Here is a 22,109-nt window from a genome sequence, read left to right on the forward strand (position 1 = left end):
CTAGTCCTTGTTTGGCCCCTTGGTTTAAGCCTCATTTTCCTTAATGCTGTGACTCTGAATGCTACTGCTGTCCAAAAGGTCTTTAAACACAGAGTTATACAGCTGTCCTGAGAAGTCCCTGACCTTTCCCTTGTTGAAGACTGGGAGAGAATATCAGAGAAAGAGCCCTGACACCCTTTCCTGTTTTTCTATTCTTCCCAGGCTCCTGCTCCACACTGTTGCTGGAATCCACAGACCAACTCAGCCTGCCCATCTTTTATTTCAGTATAAAACTAAGTCTCCTGCCACTGATGATCCACAGGGCTGGACATGCTGTGATGAGACCAAGAAATATTTCTGACATGTATTTGCTAAAATCAAAAAACAGGATGATTTTTTTTCCAATAAAGGAAATTCTCAATAGTCTGGTTACATCCCAATCATGTAATTCTGGTGGGATGAAGAAGGCAGTATTAAATATTGACTAGTTTGTCAGATGACCCCAGTACTACTCCATCCTTGAGCTTACTGACACGATCTTCTCTGGATTCATTTACACTACGTGGAGAGGACATTCTTTCCAGGGGCTTCTTCCACTGCTATTCTGGCAAGGGTTCTTTGCAACGTGCTGATTTATCTCCGAGATTGTGGACTTCTCGAAAAGCGCCCTTCAGTCTTATTTCTATTTGTTAATTTCTGTTTTTTGTGTGCATCTTCTGTTTGTTCTTAGAATATTTCTCATTGCTTTGGGAAATTACCTAGGGAGGAGTTTAATACCCAGCTAATTTCAACAGGCATCTTTATTTTGTTTCCATTCTGCTTACAGACTGGATAGAGTATTAACTTCTTTTGTCTGATAGTGTAATAATTATATTAAGAAAAGCAGGTATTTGAATGCTGTCCTTTGCTGTGACGCTCTTTGTAGATTGTGTGTACCTAATGAAGTAATTCCTGAATTATTTTACTGCTATTTAGCTACTGTTCTGTAGGAAAACATGGGTTTCCAGCAGTTATTTAGTTCTCCTTTACAGACCTGTAAGTTGGGGATATGTTTAGGAAAATGATCTGACTAAATGGCACTTCTTTATAGCAACTTTCATATCGCAATAATCTGCTTTTGTATATAGTCTTTCCTCTAACAATTCCAGCCAACTTTCCAAGAACTGTTTTAAACGGTCCTGTAAAATAGTCTTGTTTCTTTCTGTTATTGCTAACTGTTTGTGCTTGGTTTTATAGCAGTTCATCTATATTTCCTACCTAGGTGTTTTCTGGAGAAGGGAACCTTCTGGGGAAGGTTTGTGCACATTTGTTTTCCTAAAACAATGCATGCTCTTTACACTGGACATTTTTTACATCTTTTACACTGGACATTTATTATATCTATTTGCATTTTCTTATTCTCCTGGAATAAATAAAATTTTTTAAGGAAGYCTACTTATGAAATCTCCAGCAAGCCTAGGTTTAAGTGCCATCCAGAATGCGGACCTTAAGGAAGTCAGATTCTGAATGACTCAGAATTGTGATCGATTCAGGAATTGATCCTCTGCACTTAGCAGTCTCCAATGAGCCCATTAGATTAAACTGTTTTCCGAGGTACTAGAGAACTGCCTGTCTGTGGTTCTGCTATTTGAGGAAGATTACTACTGCTAAATCAGTCTTTGTCTTATTCTTTCTTGAAAAATGCTGCATCTCTCTCTCCAAAAGTTTTGAAGATAATCTGGATGTCTCTTGGAGGTCTCTTTGAAAGGATTATATGTTGGTTAAAATTGCTATAAAATGTCTAATTACCAAATTATCATTATCATTAGAAGCTGAAATCACCAAGACTGAGCATGCTATAAGCCATCCTTGCTGCCCTTATTCAGAAATGCCTGACTGTTCGTAGCAACCCAACATACTATCCCAAGCATTCCCTCAGCCAGAGAATTGGTTGTAGTTTAGAGGAGAAAATGATGTAGTTATCACATATAGCCACAGCTGGAAAAATGCTGACTTTCAGTGGTGCTGACTTTACTGTCTACAACAAAGATAATGAATTTATGTTGATAATAAAGAGCTGAACTTACATTTAAGACTAAGTATTACTTTGTGTTTGCATATGCTACTGCAATTTCTGATGCTCATGGGAAATGATGCTGGAAGTCCCAGAAGTCCTCTTGAAATAAAACATAAGATGAGCGGATCATGTTTTCTCACTAGAATGAGTGGTCTCCTTTTTATTCAGAGTTGGCTTCTGCTTTATCATCTGTGTAAATTGTCTGAGATAACGTAATGGCAAAGATGCCAAAGAAACGCTCTAATGTTAATGCTCTGAGTTTAGTCCTGAGCCACTGAATTTTATAGCAACAAGATTAGCTACTGTGATTCAAAATGTGCAGAGAAGTACCAATAAATGGAAATCAGCACAGTTTATGAATGTATCAGCAACTCCCAGCACACTCAGAGATGCCCCTATAGAGTTCAAAGTGCTTCCTCCAATGCCCGTGTTATAAGCCATTGCCTCAGTCAGAAGGGTAGTAGAGGACAGTGATGTGCACATGTATGGCCTTGAGTCAAGAAAGCACTTAAGCATGTGAATAAGTTCACTTGTAATCAGGTAAGCACTTAAGTCCATACTTAATGTGTCCCAGCACATTACAACATATAAATCTACAATTGCTACTTAGCACAAAAGCAACATAATTAATTTATATAGGTTCATGCACATGGAAAAATATAAGGATGAAAACCCACCATATTCTGGGACCTGGCCTGTTCCACGTTTCAACAACAGTCGCACTCTCCTGCCACCAGACTTGATTAGCTCTATCGCTCTGGCATGTGTCATGTCCCTTGTGCTTTCTCCATTGATTTCAATTATTTGATCTCCTACCTGTCAGGTAAGAAGAATATTGAGTCAGATAAAATTGCAGTAAAATGATTGTTTCAGAAAGAGACATAGTCAATGGATCACAGGTGACTTGAATGACAGACAGACACATCAAGGTAAATTTGTTCCTGTCTGTCTGAGGGATATTACTGGCAGATTAAATAACGTCCAAAATGGATTCTGAGTGTGGTACATCAAATACTGCTAATCTTCTGCTAAAATCAGTGTAATCCATTTGTAACTTGTCTCATGTCTTTTGAATTGCTTGATATGTTGGAATCACTGGAAACACATTATCTGTGCTACTCTTTAACTTACAGTATTGCATAGGCCTGAAAAGTCTGTTGCTGCATTTGATTTGCTGTTTTCATATGGAAAAGAGAGGTTCATAGTATTATTACCCAGGTCCATCATTTCAATATCTAAATCTTGGTAGCATCRTGTCATACTAAATTAAGAGCTATTATGAAGAAAACTATTAAACAAGGAAATGTTAGTAGCTATGACAGTCATTGCACAGATCAAGCAGATTTGTTAAGAGTTCCTGYGAGAGCACCTTTTGAGCTATGTATCCGTACATATTTCTTTCTCCAAGCAAGCACAGCCCAAGGCTGAGGCAACCAGTTAGAGGAGTGATCTCCTCTCCAGACCTCTCATTACAGATTGCTGCCACTGATCTCCCAGCTGGCTCCCCAGTCCAAGTTAGATTCATTATTATTTTTCTACCTCTATTTCTACAGCTGTAAATTGCGGCATTGATGTCTGTATCTTGCCTTCTATTCTTATTTTCCTCCCAGTTTTGTCTCCTACACTGATGGTTCAGTTCTGCTCATCTATTACCTTCGTCTTAGTGAGAGAGCTGGCTGTAGATGCTAGTAACCTTCTCAATGAAGAGGGGAGTGATTACTTTTCACTGCAGCTGGCCAGCACGGCAGAGAGAATATGTAGGAARCAACAGCTGTACAGCTTGTTTGATGCTGGAATATTGCTACCACCCACTTGTTTGGCAAAGCAGTTAAATCAGCAACACAGTGAAGTGACAGGTGAGCACTGAACTAGCAATACAAGAGCCTTCAGAGGTAATGTTTTGCAGCTGCACTGGCAAAGCCTCTAAGGAAGGTGCATCAGGGGACAACCCCAGTGGGAGCCCAGACCCAGGGCTGATTTCCTGGTGACGGGGCTGCGAGGAGAGCCTGAGGAGCCCAGTGGGGTCCTGCTGAGCAGTACTGCGAGGGAAGCACGAGGAGCCCAYCGAGGCAGGCTCAGGGAGTACATTTGTCCGTGCCAGAGGAGCACATCTGCTCAGTAGGATCACACCAGTCTTGGCCTGCATCTATGGCTACCTCACCATGGGAGGATCAGTGCTTAGCCAACACCTTAACATAGCACTACTGCATCCATCGTAGAAAGGCTTTTAAAGAGACTGTGATGACWGGCACTTCCTTTTCATCTTGCAAGCCTGACCTGACAAAACCAGCTCTTTGCTAGCCTTGGACATTGAAATGTTTTGCGTTTTGTGTTTTCTTTGTAACTATTGTACTTCTGTCAACTAGAAGTGCATTTCTTCAGRGCTTTCCTACCTTTCTGAGTCTGAAATATAGTATTTACTAAATAAATGTGCATAGTATGAAGTGTCAACAAGACTCATGGCATCAAAGAAAACTAGAAGGGATGTCAAGAAGTCATCTAGTTTCTACTTTTGCTCAAAGATGGAAAGAACGCTACTAAAAGCATTATAAGCAGTGTTTTTTCAATAGGAATTCATACCTTGTCAATAGGAGTTGCAGCCTATTTTCAGTACTCTCCCAGGATACTAAAAGCATTCTATTCCAGGACTTTACTTAACTAAAAAGCCATTGATCTGAATAAAACCTCTCAGCCCAGCTTTATAAATGCTGTACACTGAGCAGTAGAGGAAAAAAAAAGTGATTATTTTGAGGAGAAAAGCTGTACTTCTGCAATGCGAATTTCTTTCTGAGAGGTTTTTCTCTGCTCAGAGAAATGCATTTAGCTGTCCTGTACTGTGCAATATGCACTTTCAGACTCTAATGATGACCTACAGGCTGCACTGGCAGGCTGTGCAGGTGCTCTTTGGTTACGCAAACATCTCCCTGGGYTTGGCTGGATGGGGCTGTTTGCGTTATCCTGATGGCTGAGCCTTTGGAGACRTTGGCAGAATGGGTCCCTGCAAACACCAGGGCCAAAGCAGAAACTCTCTCTACCACTTCTGCAGCACAAAGACAGAAGATGGATTTACAGCACCTTCCCCACAAGACTACTGCTAAGACAAAATACAAAACAAATTCAACCTATCTGGGTAAAACCGCTTCTAAATGTCATAAAGCAATTAAATCCTGGAAGAAGAGTTGAAATGTAATTTGCCAGGCCAGGCTAAACACATATGAAAGTATACTGAAAAATTCCAAAGCCTTAAAGACAGCTCTTTTTTGTGCCRTGTTGCCTGGATGTACCAGGTTTTATAGAAGGTACATAAAATGATCTTGTTAGCATGTTTTGAGAGAAGTGCCAGATTAGATCAAAAGAAGGAGGTGTTTTTAACACTCCTTGATAAATAGTCTTTAAAATGAGTACTGATGAAAGCTGYTCAGAGCACACACAATCCTGCAAATAAAATCCTCTGCACTCCTGAGCAGAAAGATAGAAAGAGATTTTAATACAGTTTAATATGTAAAAAGGTTAAGTTAATGTCACATTTTTCCCTTGCTGTCTGCTTTTCTTCTGTTCTTCTTGGTCATTATGCAGGAAGTTTCTTGTATTAAAATAACCTTTTCTGTATTTCAGTGGATTATTTTTTTTTTCTCTATAGGCAGCATGTAGCTGATTTGGTATTTCCTTTTTTAATATAAAATCTTACGCATAAATAACTTTGGAAAACTTACAAAAGCCAAATGTCTTGGTTATATGAGTGAGTGAGGGAGAAGTTCTGAAAAATTCTCAAAAAGTCTACATTACAAGGTTTGAGACTGGCTTTAAAAGAAACGTTGCAGGAGCAGTGAGTTGACTGTTTTCTATGCATTTGTGTCTTGTGGCTGGCTGATGTATAACTGAATTAGACTGCATTTGCAGCACAGGCTCAGCTCTGATTAGATTAAGAAAAGCARTGTGGAAGATGAATGTTACAAGCACTCTTACTTTGAGAAAAACATCAATTAGACCTTGCACTCTTTTATCTGGGGAATTCGTACAAAAGAGAAACCTTGACCAAGGAGTGCTTTCCCTTGTGTCTAACAAGGTATGACTTCCTATTCTTGCTTTTTCTGCAGTTAAGCATTTCTAACCTTCCCTTCCCCTCATCATGTGGATTCTCTGATGTTTAATATGGGATGAAATCATGCTATATACTTTCCCTAGGTCCAGGCTTAAAGCACTCTCTCGCTCTCGCTCTGTCTCTCTGTCTCTCTCTGCTCAGCTATTTCAGAAAGCAATAGGTCTGTCACAAACCACAGCTTTCTTTTGAGACCCTTGACCTTCCTTCATGTTTACTTGGAAGACAGACCTTATACACACTCCTGCACACATTGCTAGTGTAGGTCATTCACTGGGGTTTTGCTCTAGAAGTATTTCCATCTTTTTTAACTCCAGTGGTTGTTTAAGAAGAGCCTGGATATGCCCACGTKCAGAAGATACACTCAGGTGAGGCCAGAGGTAAGGACAAGGTAAGGGTAACAGAAGAAACAGGCCTTGAAAGAACCCAATTCCTTGCAGTGTGACAGGAGCAATTATATCCAGACCATCTGTAATAAAAACTTGTTTAACATCCATTGAAAGGGATTCCTTAGCCTCCTCAGATTAGTTTAATTTCATAGCCATACTATGTATTTTTCTGCTGCAAATTGTGATCATGCTGGAATCACAGAATGGTTGAGGTTGGCAGGGACCTCCGGAGGTCCTCTAGTCCGACTCCCCGCTCAAGTCAGGTTGCCTGGAGCCGGTTGCTTGGGGCCGTGTCCAGTCGGGTTTTGAGCATCTCCACGGATGGAACCTCCCCAACCTTTCCGGACAACCTGATCTAGTGTTYGACCACCCTCACTGTAAACACATTTCTTCTCACGTTTAAGTGGAATTTCCTGTATTTCAGTTTGTGCCCATTCCCTCTTGTCCAGTCACTGGACACTGATGAACTCTTCTTTCCCAAAGTGCATACGGAAAAAAACTGACTGCTATAATTGCATTTACTAACCATTTTTCTAAACAAGACTGCTGTTATCTTGTGTCCACGTTGCTCTCTTTCAGGTTCAAAAGTTCATTCCTTTAGTTTTGTTTCACAGATCAATTTTTCTCTGTATTTCTCTTCTGCATTCTTTCCTTACCCTCAATGTTAGTGTCTAGATAATTATTCCCCACATGAAATTGCACAGCTGATTTCTCTGCCCTTAACCTAGCACAGTGCACTTCAGTGGATTTTACCATGGTGATTGCTTCAATATGAAAAGTTAATTTTGAAATCTAAGTCAGTTCCTCAAAGTGCTTTTGAGTATTCTGTGAATAGTAGCACCTTGGTGTTAACAATTTTTATTCTATTATTTATCAATAGGTCTCCAATTAATAATGAAATTATCGAATTGAGCTGGTTTCATCACAGGCTTCTTAGAACCACATCTGTAATTTCATACTTGTAATGCCAGTTCAACAGCAAACCATTCAGAGCCTTCTTTGAGAGTGATTATTTTCAGTAACCACATTAAATTCCCTATCTCGAATTTCATACAAGATAGTTATGAAAGTTAAAAAAATAAGGTGCCTCATAACTATTCCTTCCCTTATTTCTACTAAGAAATAAAAACCAAATATAGAAATAAAAAAGGAAAATTAGATTGATATGAGAAGATGTTTTTCATGGCTTCTGTGTTGGTGGGGTTTCTTTGATAACAAGTCACATCGTTTCTGAGAATAAAAGTTAAATGAACTTGTCTATTTTATTCTGTTTTGAAAATAGGGGATATGTTCACTTTTCTGTAGTCTGCTACTAACTTTCTTGTACTCCATGAGTTCTTGGAGATAATTACTAGTCACCTAGAAATTACTTTTACTAGGTCACTGAGCATACATGAACATTAGCAGATCCAGCTGACTTGAATCTAAATCTTTTTGAGGTAGTTTTCTCCTTTTTCTGAGCTATGCTCATTTCTTTTTGTGGGACTGATATAGTAAGTATACATTTTTTTTTCTGAACTTTCTCAGCACCCTCAGTAAAGTGACGGACCTATACTTTGTTTTCTCCATATTTTAATGCGTTTATGTTACCTTTTCTTRTTGCCTTTTTTGTTTTCCTTGCATACTGCTCGGATGTCATTCTGACACATTTAATCTTCCTTCTGCATCTAACAGGCATCAGCTGCCAAACAGGTGTTGCAGCATCACATTTTGGATATCTAAATCTTTTACTGGGTATGATCCTGTGGCATTAGCTCCTTTCGTGGAAAGTGACCCATTTGAGTATCAGACCATTATTTTTAAGAGGCATTTCAGCAAGCTGCCTTGCCTGAAGACATACAGCTTTTTGCATGAAACAACAGACTATTTTAAAAGATGTACATTAATATAGCAACATCATTTGCCATGGCATTCAGTTTCTCTGTCACTTCATAATGGTAGATTTCATCTTTGGTCAAGAAATTGGCATAAAAAATAATTCCCAGTGCCTGGAGAATTAGCCATCCCTAAAATTACACCTTCAGCTCCCTCGCCGCGCAGGCGCAATTTTTGCACGCTAGCCTGCGAGGACAAGCGCATCCCGACTGCCAACCTCTAAATCCACGAGCAGCGCAGAATAGGCTTGAGAGCGAAACCCTTGAAAGCCAGTATTTYAGCCCGACACAGCCCCAGACTGCCTCCAGCTTTGCAGAACAAGCCTTCCTCCGCGGAGCTGCGCCGCGGGCAGCCCGCCGCGGGGCTCGTGGCCGCGGTGGGGCAGGAGCGCGCGGCGGCAGCGCCCTGCAGCTGGCTGCCCCGCCGCCCCGCCGGCCCCTCCGCGAAGCCCGCGTGGCTGCCGCGTCCATTCGGGACGGACGCAGCCTGCGCAGCCGGCAACTTTTGCCCGCATTAATTTCGCGTTGTGTTCCCTTCTTCCCACGGAGCGTGGCCCTGGCAACGTTTTCAGCGCCGTTCGAGATAAATGCCTGTCCAAATCCACCACTTCTCCTACTGACCCGATGGCATTCAATAAAGAGAAAGCTTCTCTGYTATATACTTAAAATGTGCAAGTGCAAAGTAAACACTGAATGCTTCTTTTTCCCTTAACGCTTTTAAAGTTGAATATTAATGATTTAAATGTAATTATGAAAGTAGTTTGGGTGTATGGGAAATGTCTCTTAAAAAAGTCTGTTTCAGTTCAAGTTAATTCAGATTCTCCATCCATGCGTAAGAACAACTGAGCTATAAAATTGGGCAGCATGTTTTCTGGCAATAATGAGAAGATAATATTCCTAAGGAGTGTTTAAGTGACATGACTATTGATAGGTTAATTAGAAAGAAAATTGTAAAGCTTCCCTGAATCATTAGAATAAAGTGCCTCTAGCACATGTGAGTTTTGCTGCAGACTCTTTGTTCTGCCCATATTTTGTAGTAATTAGTATCTGTCTTGTTAAAAATGCYAATCGGTACATACAAACAGAATTTCAGAAGCAGACAAAATCAGAAGGAAATATATACAGCTTTAACGTAGYGAAGAGTTTTTTCCTTGTCAAAAATGTACTTTTAAATGATTGATGATAGCATTGTGTACACTCGTCTCTGTTAGTGTGCGAGGAACGGTCTCTAAACAGGTACACAGTACCACTTTGCACCAAATGAAATTAATTGCATATGCATGTTTTCATTCTATGTTAAAYGAGGAACTCTAATGATAAAAGCAGCCTCAAATGATTTGTGCAGAGGGCATTGCTATCTGTCATTTTATTAATGCATTTTGTAATTAAACCTCAGGAAAGAAATTAATTACACTTAATTTCTTTTTATATGGGCATTCTATTTTTATAACTGAAACACWTTTTGCATATTATTTGTTGTTGTTATTATTGTTAATGAGTCCAAAAGGCTGAGAGACTGAGCTTGGAAATCGAACAAAATAGCAACTCCAGAGCATCCATTTTGGTAATTTTCCAAGTACTGTCAAGCACTAATATCATTGCCCAGAGTGAGTTATGCATTGGCTGCATAGTTGCTATGCTCTCCTCATAGCCAAGAATTCATACTGCATCAAAATCCCAGGTGCAATGTGTAGCCTGAGCAAAGCCATGCAGTGTTTCTAGTTCTGGGCTCCCTCAAGTGTATTTTAGGTATCTGAGCATGGCTTTCTCTGTAAGAGACATAGTATTTCTTTGGGGGGAAATTACAGTAGTGTGCTCCATGCCTCTTTCGAAGCAACCACCCACAGAAGTTTTCAGTCACAAACTCTTTTTCTATGGCTAACCAGTTGCTTAAGCAGGAAAGCCACCGAGCAGCTGCTGCTCCTTATCWCCTGAAATGCCTGCCTCCGCGGGCCTGCAGAAAGCTCTGGCCRGCTGCCTGAAAAGCTGAAGGTACAGGACGGAGAAAAGAGGGACCACAGCAACCGGACTGAGCTGAGCTGCCACAGAGCAGAAATGGCTCTCAGGCCACTCCTCAGCAGGTGGTCTAACTTTTTTTCCTCTGCTTTTTCCAGAGAGAGGGAGAAATATTAAAAGTGCTATTACAGACAGCAAGCTTGGAAACTGGAAAGTGCGCATGATGTCCGAGGAGAATGAGGAGTGCATGAGAGAGAAAAGGAGCTGGCAACGGTGGGCAGCTAACAGAACTGCAAACGGGACTTACAGTACCATGGAAGAGGCAATGCCTCCAGCAGCACTGCTGCAAAATAATCCATATACATGGGAATTAAACATGTCAAAGATAAAAGCAAAAATCGTCGTCTTACTGGAGTTAATTGATATATCATAACTTTTTTTTTTTTTTTTAATACAGCCAGGATGACTCAGTGTAGCATAATGCTAATAGCATGCACTGTCACCACTACATTCATGGATGGGATACAGTAAAGAGTGTTAAAAAGGAAGAAGAAATTTGCTGGTGTCTTTTCTATGGTCTCAGCCAATCCCCACTGAACAAAAGTGAAGTAAACCTAAGAGCTGATAAGCAGAATTTAGAGATCCTACATAGAAGCCTAGGCATAAGTGTTCATGGAGATTGCTTCCAAGCAGGAAAACGGAAGAGAACAAGAATTTCAATAAACCACAAAGAGATTTTGAGGATAAAAAYGCTAAAAAATGTAAGAGCTAATCATACCAGTGCATGACACTGTCAGTGAGCTGACAGAGAACTGATGATCTCAAACGGATGTAAGGCAGAGGAGACCACAGAAGAAAGTCAGCTGAATTCTTTGCATCACTGTTCACTAAAGAGGACGGCAACAAAATTCCTCCAAAAGGTCTGCTCACCACAGGGCTCARTCTGAGGAACTGACTCCAACTGAAGTGTCAGTGGAAAAGGTTTTAGAAGAAATTGAGGAAATGAATAGTAAAACCCACCACAGGCAGATGGTATTCATCCATGACCATACAGGAATTTGGATATAAAGCTGCTGAACTAGTAGCTACAGATTGTAATCTACTGTTTTAAGTCAGTAAATTGCTTAGTAGAATAGGAATAGAATGTGGCAAGTGTGACACCAGTCTTTAAGGATGGTCCTGGAAACCAACCAAGCGAGTCTGATGTTCATTCTTGCAGTCTGATGGAAGCAATAAGAAGCGTTAGGATTAGCTGGCGTATGGCTAATTATGATATACTGGGGAAGGGTCAGTGCAGCTTTTGTAGAGGAAAACCATTCCTCACAAATCTACTGCAGGTCATTGAAGCTGTCAATGACGATGTAGATAAATGGGATCTAGTCGGCATACTGGCATTTTCAGAAAGCTTTTAACACAGTTCTTCAATAAAGGCTCTGCTGTGCGATAAGAAAGAATAGTATCTTCTGGATGAATGATTAAAATATAGGAAATAAAAGTCTGAAATAAGTGGTCAGTTTCAAAATCAAGAGACCTTACCATATTGGTTATTTTGTTCAGCATATTTGAAAGTGGTATGAAGAAGAGGTTGAAGAYTGAGGTGATAATATTCAGAGCCAATACAACACTATGCAGGAATGTCAAATCTAAATGTAATGTTAAAAGCTGTAAGAAARATAGCACAGTACTATGTGTTAAAACATCAGGTGAAATTCAATGGTGGTGTGTTAAGTAYAGAATATGTGGAAAATTACATACACAATAATTCTAAATCAACCGTTGCCCCTGAAGAAAGAGATCTTACAGGCCTTGTGGTTAGTGCTCTGAAAACAGTAACCCCGTTTAAAAAAAGGAAACAGAATATTAACCATTGGGGAAAGAATAGAGAATAAAGGAGAAACCATCATTATGTCATTCAGAAGCACTAATATCTTTAAAACTGCAGTTTCTTCTGGTGCTTCCATCTCAAAAAGAATGTGACAGATTGAAAAAATGGTTTGGAGAGGGCAGAGGAAGTCGGTCACAGGTAAAGAACAGCTCCCTTATGAAGAGAGATGATATAGACTGGTAATCTTCAGTGGGAAAAAGGTGTTATACCTGCTGGGTGGATACAACACAGGTCAATAAAACAAGGAATGATACAGAGAATAARGAAGCAATCTTGAGATTATTACATTGTAGTTGTAAACAAAAAGTTTTTTTTTTTTTTCAGATAATGCCGCTTTTAACCTTGGAATCCATTTTGTACAGTATATCGGGGATGTCAAAAGCACAAGATGATTCAAATAAATGATTAAAAAATAATGCTTACTATTAAGTAAAATGGCCTGGAAGAAAAYTCCAGCACAGAAAAATCTGTAAACTGCTAATTGCAAGGGGTTTGGATGWTTTTATATCTGGTGAAGGATCATTTCACGCTTGTCCTATTATTTACACTCCTTTCCTAAGCATCCTCTACTTATTCTGGTTGGAGTGAGGGCACTAGGCTGGGTGCTCCTTAGGTGTGGGTCTAATTTTCATATCCTTTTACCTTCAGAAGTGATATCTTTCAATTCCYACTTGGAATTCCTGCTTTCTGGGAGAAACAGAAGAGCAGCTACTTCTGCCATCCCTGTTGCTGGATGATGTGYTTCACTTACAAGAGCTACCATTTGGTGTGTTTTACATTTGTTTCTGATACTCTCAATTCTTAATTTCTTAAAGTTAGAGCTAATTCATTTTGTAGACCTGGAAAAGTTTATAGATCTTCCAAAAAAATGCAGGTTTGAATGTGRTTTGAATACAGCGCCTGCCTGTCAATTAAGTATTGTATTAGTAAAATTTTATAYTGAGTCATTCTAAGTAAGATTATTAACTCAATGTTCTTTTTCATAGCTGGCTACATGCATTTTTTTTATTAGGCATAGAATTACAAAGATGCTTTGAATGTATCAAATTGAGTACATTTTTGAGAGAATTATGCTAACTACATGATTGAGAGCAGTATTCTTTGTATTCTTTCTYCTTATCTTTCTGCAAACAAATTCTAAAAATACACTTTGCTTTTTAGAGAAATGCTGAATTCACCTACAGTTAATTCACTCTTGATTTATTAAGCTTTTTGACTGTCAAAATGTATTCAGTATCCCTGAGGATCTCATTTTGCATTTCTTTGTTGTGCAGACACAAGAGTGTTGATCAGTATTATGTCTACATGTCAATATAATCTTCCTTGAGTTCTGCCAATTACAATAAACCAGCATGCCAGCTCATCTTACCATCAGCTGGCATACAGATAATATGCTTGAGTATCCCACCTGAATTCCCAGAGTTCAGATCAATCACACTCAGTCTCACGGCAAGTGAGGTTGGACAGTGATGCATGTAGTAGGGAATTGGCATGTGAATGAGATTACCCCAAAGGGACACGCAATTCGGAGGGAAAGCATAGCTAAACATCTTTCTGTACTGTTGAGATGGATCACAAATCACAGAATAAATGGATGGGACTAAGAATATCTTTGTCTTTATGTCCCRTTGTAATGACAGTGTTGACATTCACTGAACGTTTACTGTGGAAGTAAGATTTATATTATAGCATAAAGTAAGCCAGGTATGCCGCAGGACTGAAAAGTTAAGTGCTACTTATGTAGAAAAGATTGGCTAGTTAACCGACAAGAATCACACTGTGGGCATCTGTCATTCAGGTAGGTACACAAGACCTGGCATCTTTCAGCCAAATAGAAGCTAGCAGGCACTGTACGCTCCCAAAGCATCCTTGTGTCCCATATGTGTAGGCATAACATCCTTTTTTTCTCTCTAAATATTAATGACTTTTTAATGGGATTTCTGACAGCCTTCTCAAGGCAACATTCACTCTGGGCACTCTTCATCTGTGAGCACTCATCAGTTGACTTCCTATGCCCTCAGCCCACCAGCTGGAGATGGCCTTCCTTACTGGCTGCCCTCTGCTGCTAGGATCTGCCACTGCTCCTCTCACCTTCTTGCTTGCTGTGACTAGCATAAACTTGCTGTGACTTTACTATGTGACTAGCATAAACTTGCAAGAGGATTTCCAACTGCCATATCTTCTTCTCTCCAATATTTGAACAGAGTACTTCCTTGCTTTTTAAGAACTTGAGGCCTGCACAAGTCAGTGTAAGCACTATTTCTCAAAGTCTTCAGTTTTCTTTCTATCAGCATTCAAAACAGAAACTAAGGTTTGCTACGACAAAATTTAAGCATTACACTGCTCAATCCTGTGTTTATTTTAGATACTGTGATCGTCCCAAATGCTTGTAAGAAGGCTGGTCAAGCCACTCTTGCATTCTTTGCTGCACCTTTCTTGGCTGGATAAAGAAATGTCTGTATCTGTCATCTTGCTGTCTCTACTGTGTGACAGCTGCTTTTGTCTCCTATTTTTAATACTTTTTGCTCTAGTTACCATGAAGTGAGCCTCTAATTCTTCCCTGATGTACTCATGGACTCCAACATCTGGTGTATTCCATTGGAGGCTCTAGCAAATAACTTTTAATGTGGGGCTAATCGGAGATGGAGCAGCCCCAACAAACAGTTCTTCATTAACAAGAGATGTAGGAGAGGCCTCCACATCAGTGAGCTGACAGTGCAAATCATGGCAACATCTTCTTATATAATTTCACTTACTGCAGAGTAAGAAATTATTCATTCTTCCTTTCTGAGCTTTTAGTGGATAATCTCTTACAGGAAACAATCAGCCCTGTAGATGGTCAGTGCTTTTTCACATTTATCTCGTCTCAAAGGGCTACAAAAAGCTGAGAGAACTATACAGAGACGTTTTTCTGGAGGGATAAAACAAATGTAGCAGTAATGTGTGGAATCAAAAAGCTTAGGAAAAAGTATCTGTATGTGAGCCTAAAGAAACTGTGTGTGCTCACTAGAGAGTATTTCTGGTTAAAGTTCAGCTGTGGAATGGGAATATGTGGTAGCCCAGCCAGTTAAGCTTGGATTTTGTTTTCTAAGAAATAAGACAACATCTATGAAAGATGATACTTTTTAAAAAGAATGATGATACATAACACACGATGATATGAGCTGAAAAGAAGTGTCTGCGGGAGCTGTATTTTGTTCAAGCCACACATTGGGAATGATTCCTTAATTGATGGAAAGAGATGCCTTTGATCTTTTAAAAACCTAGAAATCTTGTCAGCTAAAAATGGATACACTGATAAAGTGATTAGAAGAACACTAAGCTAAATGTGTGGTTTCACACAACAAGCAATCAAAGAAAGTTGAAATGGAAAAAACCCGAGATGAACACAGAAGAAAAAAGACTTCTGCTTTACATGATATAAAAGCCCTTTAAATCAATTTTGGGGCATAATTACCTAAAACTGCTCTAAACTTTGCCTACATTTCAGCTCTGCCCCACTACCCAGGTACAGTCACACCTGTTCTGGAATTGCTCAGATGATTCCTGGGTGCCTGAATCAAGGTGTCCATGAATGATCAGGAGTGTCCAATCTCTGGGGAGATAGGTGCATAGCCCTTGTTAAACTCCACTGTTACGTGGAGGTTATGCAGTCCAGACAGATTGCTGCCTAGATATTGCCTACTCCTTAAGAAGTCTGAAAAGCAAGTCTTGATCCTAACTATTTTTCCTAGGAGATGTGCTTAGCAATAGTCAACTTTTACACAACACTCTACTGTTTAGAAGCCTGGGTCTCTAGACTCTTCCACAGGGATTTCTGAGGGAACCTAAATTTAGCTGGCCCATGGTTTAAAAGAAAGCTTAAATATCAGGTTTTTAGTTTCATTGGTGCTCTATCCCTCATTACAAACAAGAACAAGAGTCATTTTGTCAGACGGAAAAAATAGAAGCACTTGCCCAACCTCACGTTCGGTACACTTACAAAAAGAGGGATGACAGTTTTGGATGCTGTATAATATTTCACAGCAGTTCCATACATAATGTTTATGCTTTCCATGATCTGAAACCTCAGTTATGTTTCCTTCCAGATAAGACAGGCTCCTTCTTGTGTGATTGTCTTTATGGCCCTTGACTCTTGAATATTTAATTCTCCCTTTTTGCTAGGAATAACTGTGATGTAGGACAGTGAAGTTTCTTGTTCTTCTTGAAGTTTCTTCCTCATAAATATGAGGAAGGCTGGTGGGAACTGTGTTATCATGTAAAAGGATGAAATAAGAAGTTATGCTAGTTTTCAGAATCCAGGGAACCTGGCCATTATTGTAAGAGAGTCTCCTTGTGCTGCTCACTCAGCAAGTTAGAAGAGACCAAAGCCACAAAAATTCCTGTGAAACAGCAGCACAGATGTTCACTGTCAACACCGTAAAAACTTCCTGTACTTTGTGCCTAGTTTTAGTGCCAGATCTGTACAACTGAAACAGAGAGAGAGGCATAGGCGGCAGGAAAAGCAAAAAACAGGAAAAAGGAATGAAGAGTCAAAAGAGGAACGCAAAATGAAAGATATAAAATTCTGCTTATATTTCAAAGTCTGTTTTGCAAATATATAAGAAAAATCTGCAAAAGAATGAGAAGAAAATGTAATATTAGGAGATATGAGAAAGCTAGAGATAAAGCTAACTAACATATGTGGACCGAGAAAAATGAGTTGACAAGCCAACGAAACTAGAAATGTTAAAAGATGAGAAGTACGAGTTTCATGGAATAAGTGGGAAAAAAGGCTGTAACTCACTAAGTGACAAGATGACACAGATGTACACTGTGTATAAAAAGCACATTTCACCCTCATTCTTCATGAATTTCATATTCCCTAAACCCAATTGTGCAAGATACTCTGTATCTTTGCAGCCCTCAGCTACAGGCTCTCTGYTCTTTGAAGGTGGTTTCAATAAGCATGCTGCCTGGAAGAGATATCATTCAAGACAAGAAAAGATCTGTTGATCACATCTCACACGTCTAGTAAACACTATGAAAATCCTTAACAATTCTCCTGAGAGCAGCCAGTAGTTACTCATTTCTAAGGCCCGAAGGGGTAGAGACTTCCAGGCAGGAGCCAGCTGATCATTGTTCTCAACATAAGACAAGAGGAAAACTATGAGTTATTATGAGTATCATCTTATTTAAAATAAAATTGTTACCACTACAGTTTGAATCTTCAAAAGCTGGGGGAACAGTGCTCCACTTTGACTGTTATGCTTCTCATCTCTGGTGACTGACCTAACTTCTTTAATATTACTATTAAAGATAATGTGTACTGTAATCTTGTCCTACTCTGAGACTAAGCCTTGCAGTTTTATTTCTAATTTCATCATCATTTGTCTTACTACCAACCAGTTTCACAATTTTTTCCTGATGTTAGGATTACTTGGGAACTGGAGTCCTGATGTGCCTTAACTCTGGCCAGTTCTGGATATAAGATACCAAAGATGCTAATACTACTCCAAACAATTCTTGTGTTTCTTTTAATACATCCTTCTCTTATATGGAGCACAAATGTGGTCCTATTCACCTTTACTTTCCTTTTTGCCATCGTGAAGTGTGGACAGAACCTTGCATATCTGCTCTTCCCTTTTACTGAAGAAAGGTGGATGGAGATAAATTCAGACCTCTTGGTGAGTCTTTCTGACATTTTAAGTTTTGGATGCCTTTTTTTCTCCTACAGTCATTTTCTTAAATGTAATGAAACTCTTCTTCATTACTCCTAACTCATACGATATCTCCCTCTTTGTGAAAATTAATTTAGTTTACCAACCACAGGAGCAGAAGACTTATCTCACAGAATCATAGTATGGTTGAAGTTGGAAGGGATCTCTGGAGATCATCTAGTTCAAAAGTCATCTGGAGAACCTCTTTTTGCTGTAGACTTCTGTCTACTTTGGTGGACATTTCTTTCCCATATCTGGTGACAGAATTATTCAAGCCAGATTAGGATGCATGTCTGGGCTTTCTGCAGAACCAGAGTCTATAAGCCCAAATAAAAGTCTCAGTGCACATAAATGTATTAGGACTAAGAACAGTGTATTTACACTGAGAAGGTTTTACAATTGTTTTTAAGGGAATCACATGGCAGGCCTTAAGAGATAATGCAGTGTCTATGTAGTCAGATAGAAGGGGGCCTTTGGGTAGAAAAGCAACATGCTAGCGAGACTGGTGAATTTGGTACGACATCAGCTCAGCAGTTTTCCACCTTTCAGGTTCCCAGAATGATCTGGCATAAAATGGAGCAGAAAGCTCCATCAGTTATGAAGGGGAATTAAGGACTATTTTAGATCTAGTATTCCTAAAATAGTGAGTTTATCAGCTGAATTGTTTTCAATATGAACACAAAGGTCTAGTGTGCCATTCCCAGTGAGAAGGAAGATAAGACTTTCTGGCTGGAAATGGGGAAGGGACACCAAACTTTTATTACACCTTTTTCCCCATTATATCAATCTTTTCAAAGCCAGGCAGTTCTAGCAGGACCAATGGAAGCTGGTCACTTCCAGTGCTTTGCTCTATTTCATCTATCAGTCTCATCTGCTTCCAAGCTTCACTGGAGTTCATAACAATCAGAAGATTAAATTAAAAGTGTCATGATGCTTTAATTTTGATTTTACTTTCTACCTATCATTTTATCATATGGTTCAATTTCTCTTTGCTCCCAGCGAAGGTGTCTTGTTTTCCTTTCATGCTTTTCTTCCTTAGTAATGTATCTATTCTATTTTCTTTTACAAGAGGTAGTTTCATAGTAGGTTTTTATTTACATTCAATCTTAAATTTTACTTCTTAAAATGTGTACTCCATGGTTGTAATGGCTAATCCTTTTATACGTATTTAGACCTTTAAACCTTTTGAACGTGTACTGAAAAACTTTCACTTTTTTATCATATATCCAAATGGACCATAACTGTTGGGCTCATCCCACTACTAAGGTTTTGCAGTGCCCACGAGAACAGAGTACAAAATGCAGACTAACTTGCTTATTTGGAGCTGTCTTCAGTTACAGGTTGCACTGCTTTAACTACACAAAATTATAAACTCACTACTGCAGATGTAACTCTATCACTGCGAAGGTACTATTTATGCTTCTATTTATATATATAAAGAAAATATATTTATAAGAATATAAATGTGCCTATATCAGGACTTTTGTTGGCTATAACTATACTGACAATAAAATATCCGCGAAATATGTTTAGTAATTAAAGCTATAGGTTTTAAAGGTAACATTTCATTATATCATCTATTTTTTTCAACAGCTTAGCTACCTAGATTTTTCTTTTCTTGGCTTGGTTAGTGGGAAAAATGGTGGTGGTATGTGTATTATTTCTATAAGCAAGAAGTGCACCTCATTTTAGCTGCTTGATGTTTTTCTGCAGGGCTGACAGTTAAATCAAAGATGGCTTTTCAAGAAGGAAAAAACAGGAAGCAAAACAGTGACAGAGATAAGTAGACCATAAGAACTATTAGTTGGGAAATGCCCTGATAAGATCCTACCACATAAGCATCTCAGTGCTGAAAGCCTAGGATCAGAGATGATGGAATACGAAGCAAGAAGGACTGAAAATTTTTTGCATGTTTCCTATAGAGATGCATCTATGAACAGGGAGGTACAGAACTGTAGCARGCATGCTGAGTCTCCCAGCCAAAAAGTGGGAATGAACCTGCATTATTGATAGAGGATGTAAACTTAGGAAAAGAGATAAAGGTACAGAACTCAGTTTCTTTTGTTCATCTTCCTATATGCACTATTCCTTTCTACAATTAAATGCATTTTATTATTTTTTATTTTAAAGTGGCTCTTACTGTGACACTTTTGCCAATCAGTTACAGGTCACTGGAGACAGAGGTCTTGCAAGTTCCAAACCCATTTGTGACTGTCAGGTTAAAATGGCTATTAAGCAGATGAGTATGACCCAAGACTCAGTGACAGAACTGGAGGGTAAAACTGATTCTGAGAAGAGCATTTTTAAATGGGAGAAAAAAAATCTAAGATGCAACTGCCTGGCCAGATTAGCACTTGGCTTTGTATAGTAGCTACATGAATAAAGAAAGCTTTAAAATAAGTTATTTTAGAAAATAAATTAGCATTTTTCATAATAAGACATAGGATTTTCCTAATGAAACTGAAAAGAAACATGTATTTATTTTGCATACTTCACATACTTAGGCTATTCACAAAGTAGATGATAGTGTAACTTTATTTCTACGGTATTATTCAACTGATGCATAGATTTTAACAGGTCAGATATTTTGCCTAATGTAGCTTGAAATGATACCTCTAAAAAGCCATCATTTTTCAAAGTCTGCAGTTGTAGCCATATGTTTCCATATATGTGATTCCAGTGCTTACTAAAAACACAACTCTTTTTTCACCTTTAAGTACATTATGGCCAACAATGTWTATCTTGATTACATCTTTTTGTTAACTAACTGCAATAGTGTTACAGTAAAGGAAAGAATGAAAACACAAGTGAAATTATTCTTGAGTTAAAGTTCTAGTTGCAGCATGAATTCACCTATATTTCATACAAAAAATATTGTGGGAGTAGCTGACTGTGTGGGCTTCCAGCCAAAGACACTCCTTATGCTATTGCTTCCTTATGTAAGCTCCTTGTGCCAGGGGTTTTGAACGCCGCAGAACAACTAAGGATTAACTGAATTCTAAAATTCTACAAAGTGGGCAAATTAAGAGTGATATAAAACATAATTAGAAATTCTGAGTTATATGCAGAAGGTCTCTGTCTGTATACAAAATCTCACAACTGCGTATTTAGATCAATCACAATACTCTGTAACTATAAAGTCACACTTGATGAGATTGTCAGGCTTGTGAAACGAAATCTGTTTAATAACCACAACCTTTACAAAATCTGTTATTACTCCTGTAATAGTAGTAATTCTGTAGTGAAGTAGTAGTAAAACACAATTTCCACTGCCCATATTCATAATTAAATATTGGTTCAGCAAGGTTGCTCTAATCAGATATATAAAGAAAATCTTATAAGTAGATTCTTGGCGGATTCTTATCTGTGGATTCCCCTACTTCTTTTTTTGCACTCACTAATCTGTGATGTATTCATATGCTGTGATAACTTTATGCCTCTCCTCTTGTACAACTGGGCAGATTAAAAGCATCTATTTTTGATGAGATTATTTTTCCTGTACAGAACATATTTTTTTTTATCATGCAATTTCTAAGTGGATGCTGTAATTTTATTAAATTTGATATTTGAGGTTTTTATTACTATTTCTACCAATACAGGACTCCAATGCACTATGACCCATACAAACAAACAGCAAAAGTTGATCCCTGCAGAGAAGATTGAATAATATYAATAAACAAAGCTGCCAAGTTCTAGGAAGGCAGTTTGCATAAATTAGTCAAATAACACAGACCAGATTCTAGGTTTCATAACTGTCAGATGAGTGTCATATATATATCACTTTGCTTTTGTAATTAGCAAGGTAACAGTTAATTATGCTGATAATATCATCAAAGAAGTACCAAATTCATTGACAGAGATTTTAAGGTGCTTAGATACAAATGACAGTATAAGGAAAAAAATGTACAACAAAGCAAAATCTACTATCAAAAAAATGTAATATATTTATTTCCCAAGGAAACTTTACAGACCTACTATATATATCAAGTGATTTCCCAAGTCTCCCAGGACAAGTTTATATTATTAGAGGTGCTTGGCCTTGGTTCTTTAAAATATATTCAGAGGTGAATTAACTGCTTTCTATTTGACCTCATCACCAAATATATCTATTAGTTAAATCACTGGAACAGGTAGTTAAATCACTTTAAGAGGCTGCCCAGAGAGGTTGTGGA

The 22,109-nt window shown here is 38.6% G+C and overlaps 1 protein-coding gene across 3 annotated transcripts in view; it reads right to left on the reverse strand.

Annotated features, from left to right (window-relative positions):
• The window catches only part of MAGI2 (membrane associated guanylate kinase, WW and PDZ domain containing 2), a 575,799-nt gene that overhangs the window by 20,777 nt on the left and 532,913 nt on the right, over positions 1-22,109 (reverse strand). For all 3 annotated transcript variants that reach the window (XM_085298788.1, XM_085298783.1, XM_085298773.1), the window contains one exon: positions 2,713-2,851. In XM_085298788.1, the coding sequence (XP_085154914.1) occupies positions 2,713-2,851 (139 nt within the window). The remainder of the gene's footprint in view (positions 1-2,712; positions 2,852-22,109) is intronic.

This window comes from Rhea americana, unplaced genomic scaffold (genome assembly GCF_003343005.1).
Source record: "Rhea americana isolate MKP2758 unplaced genomic scaffold, rheAme1 scaffold_1, whole genome shotgun sequence".
Taxonomy (NCBI): domain Eukaryota; kingdom Metazoa; phylum Chordata; class Aves; order Rheiformes; family Rheidae; genus Rhea; species Rhea americana.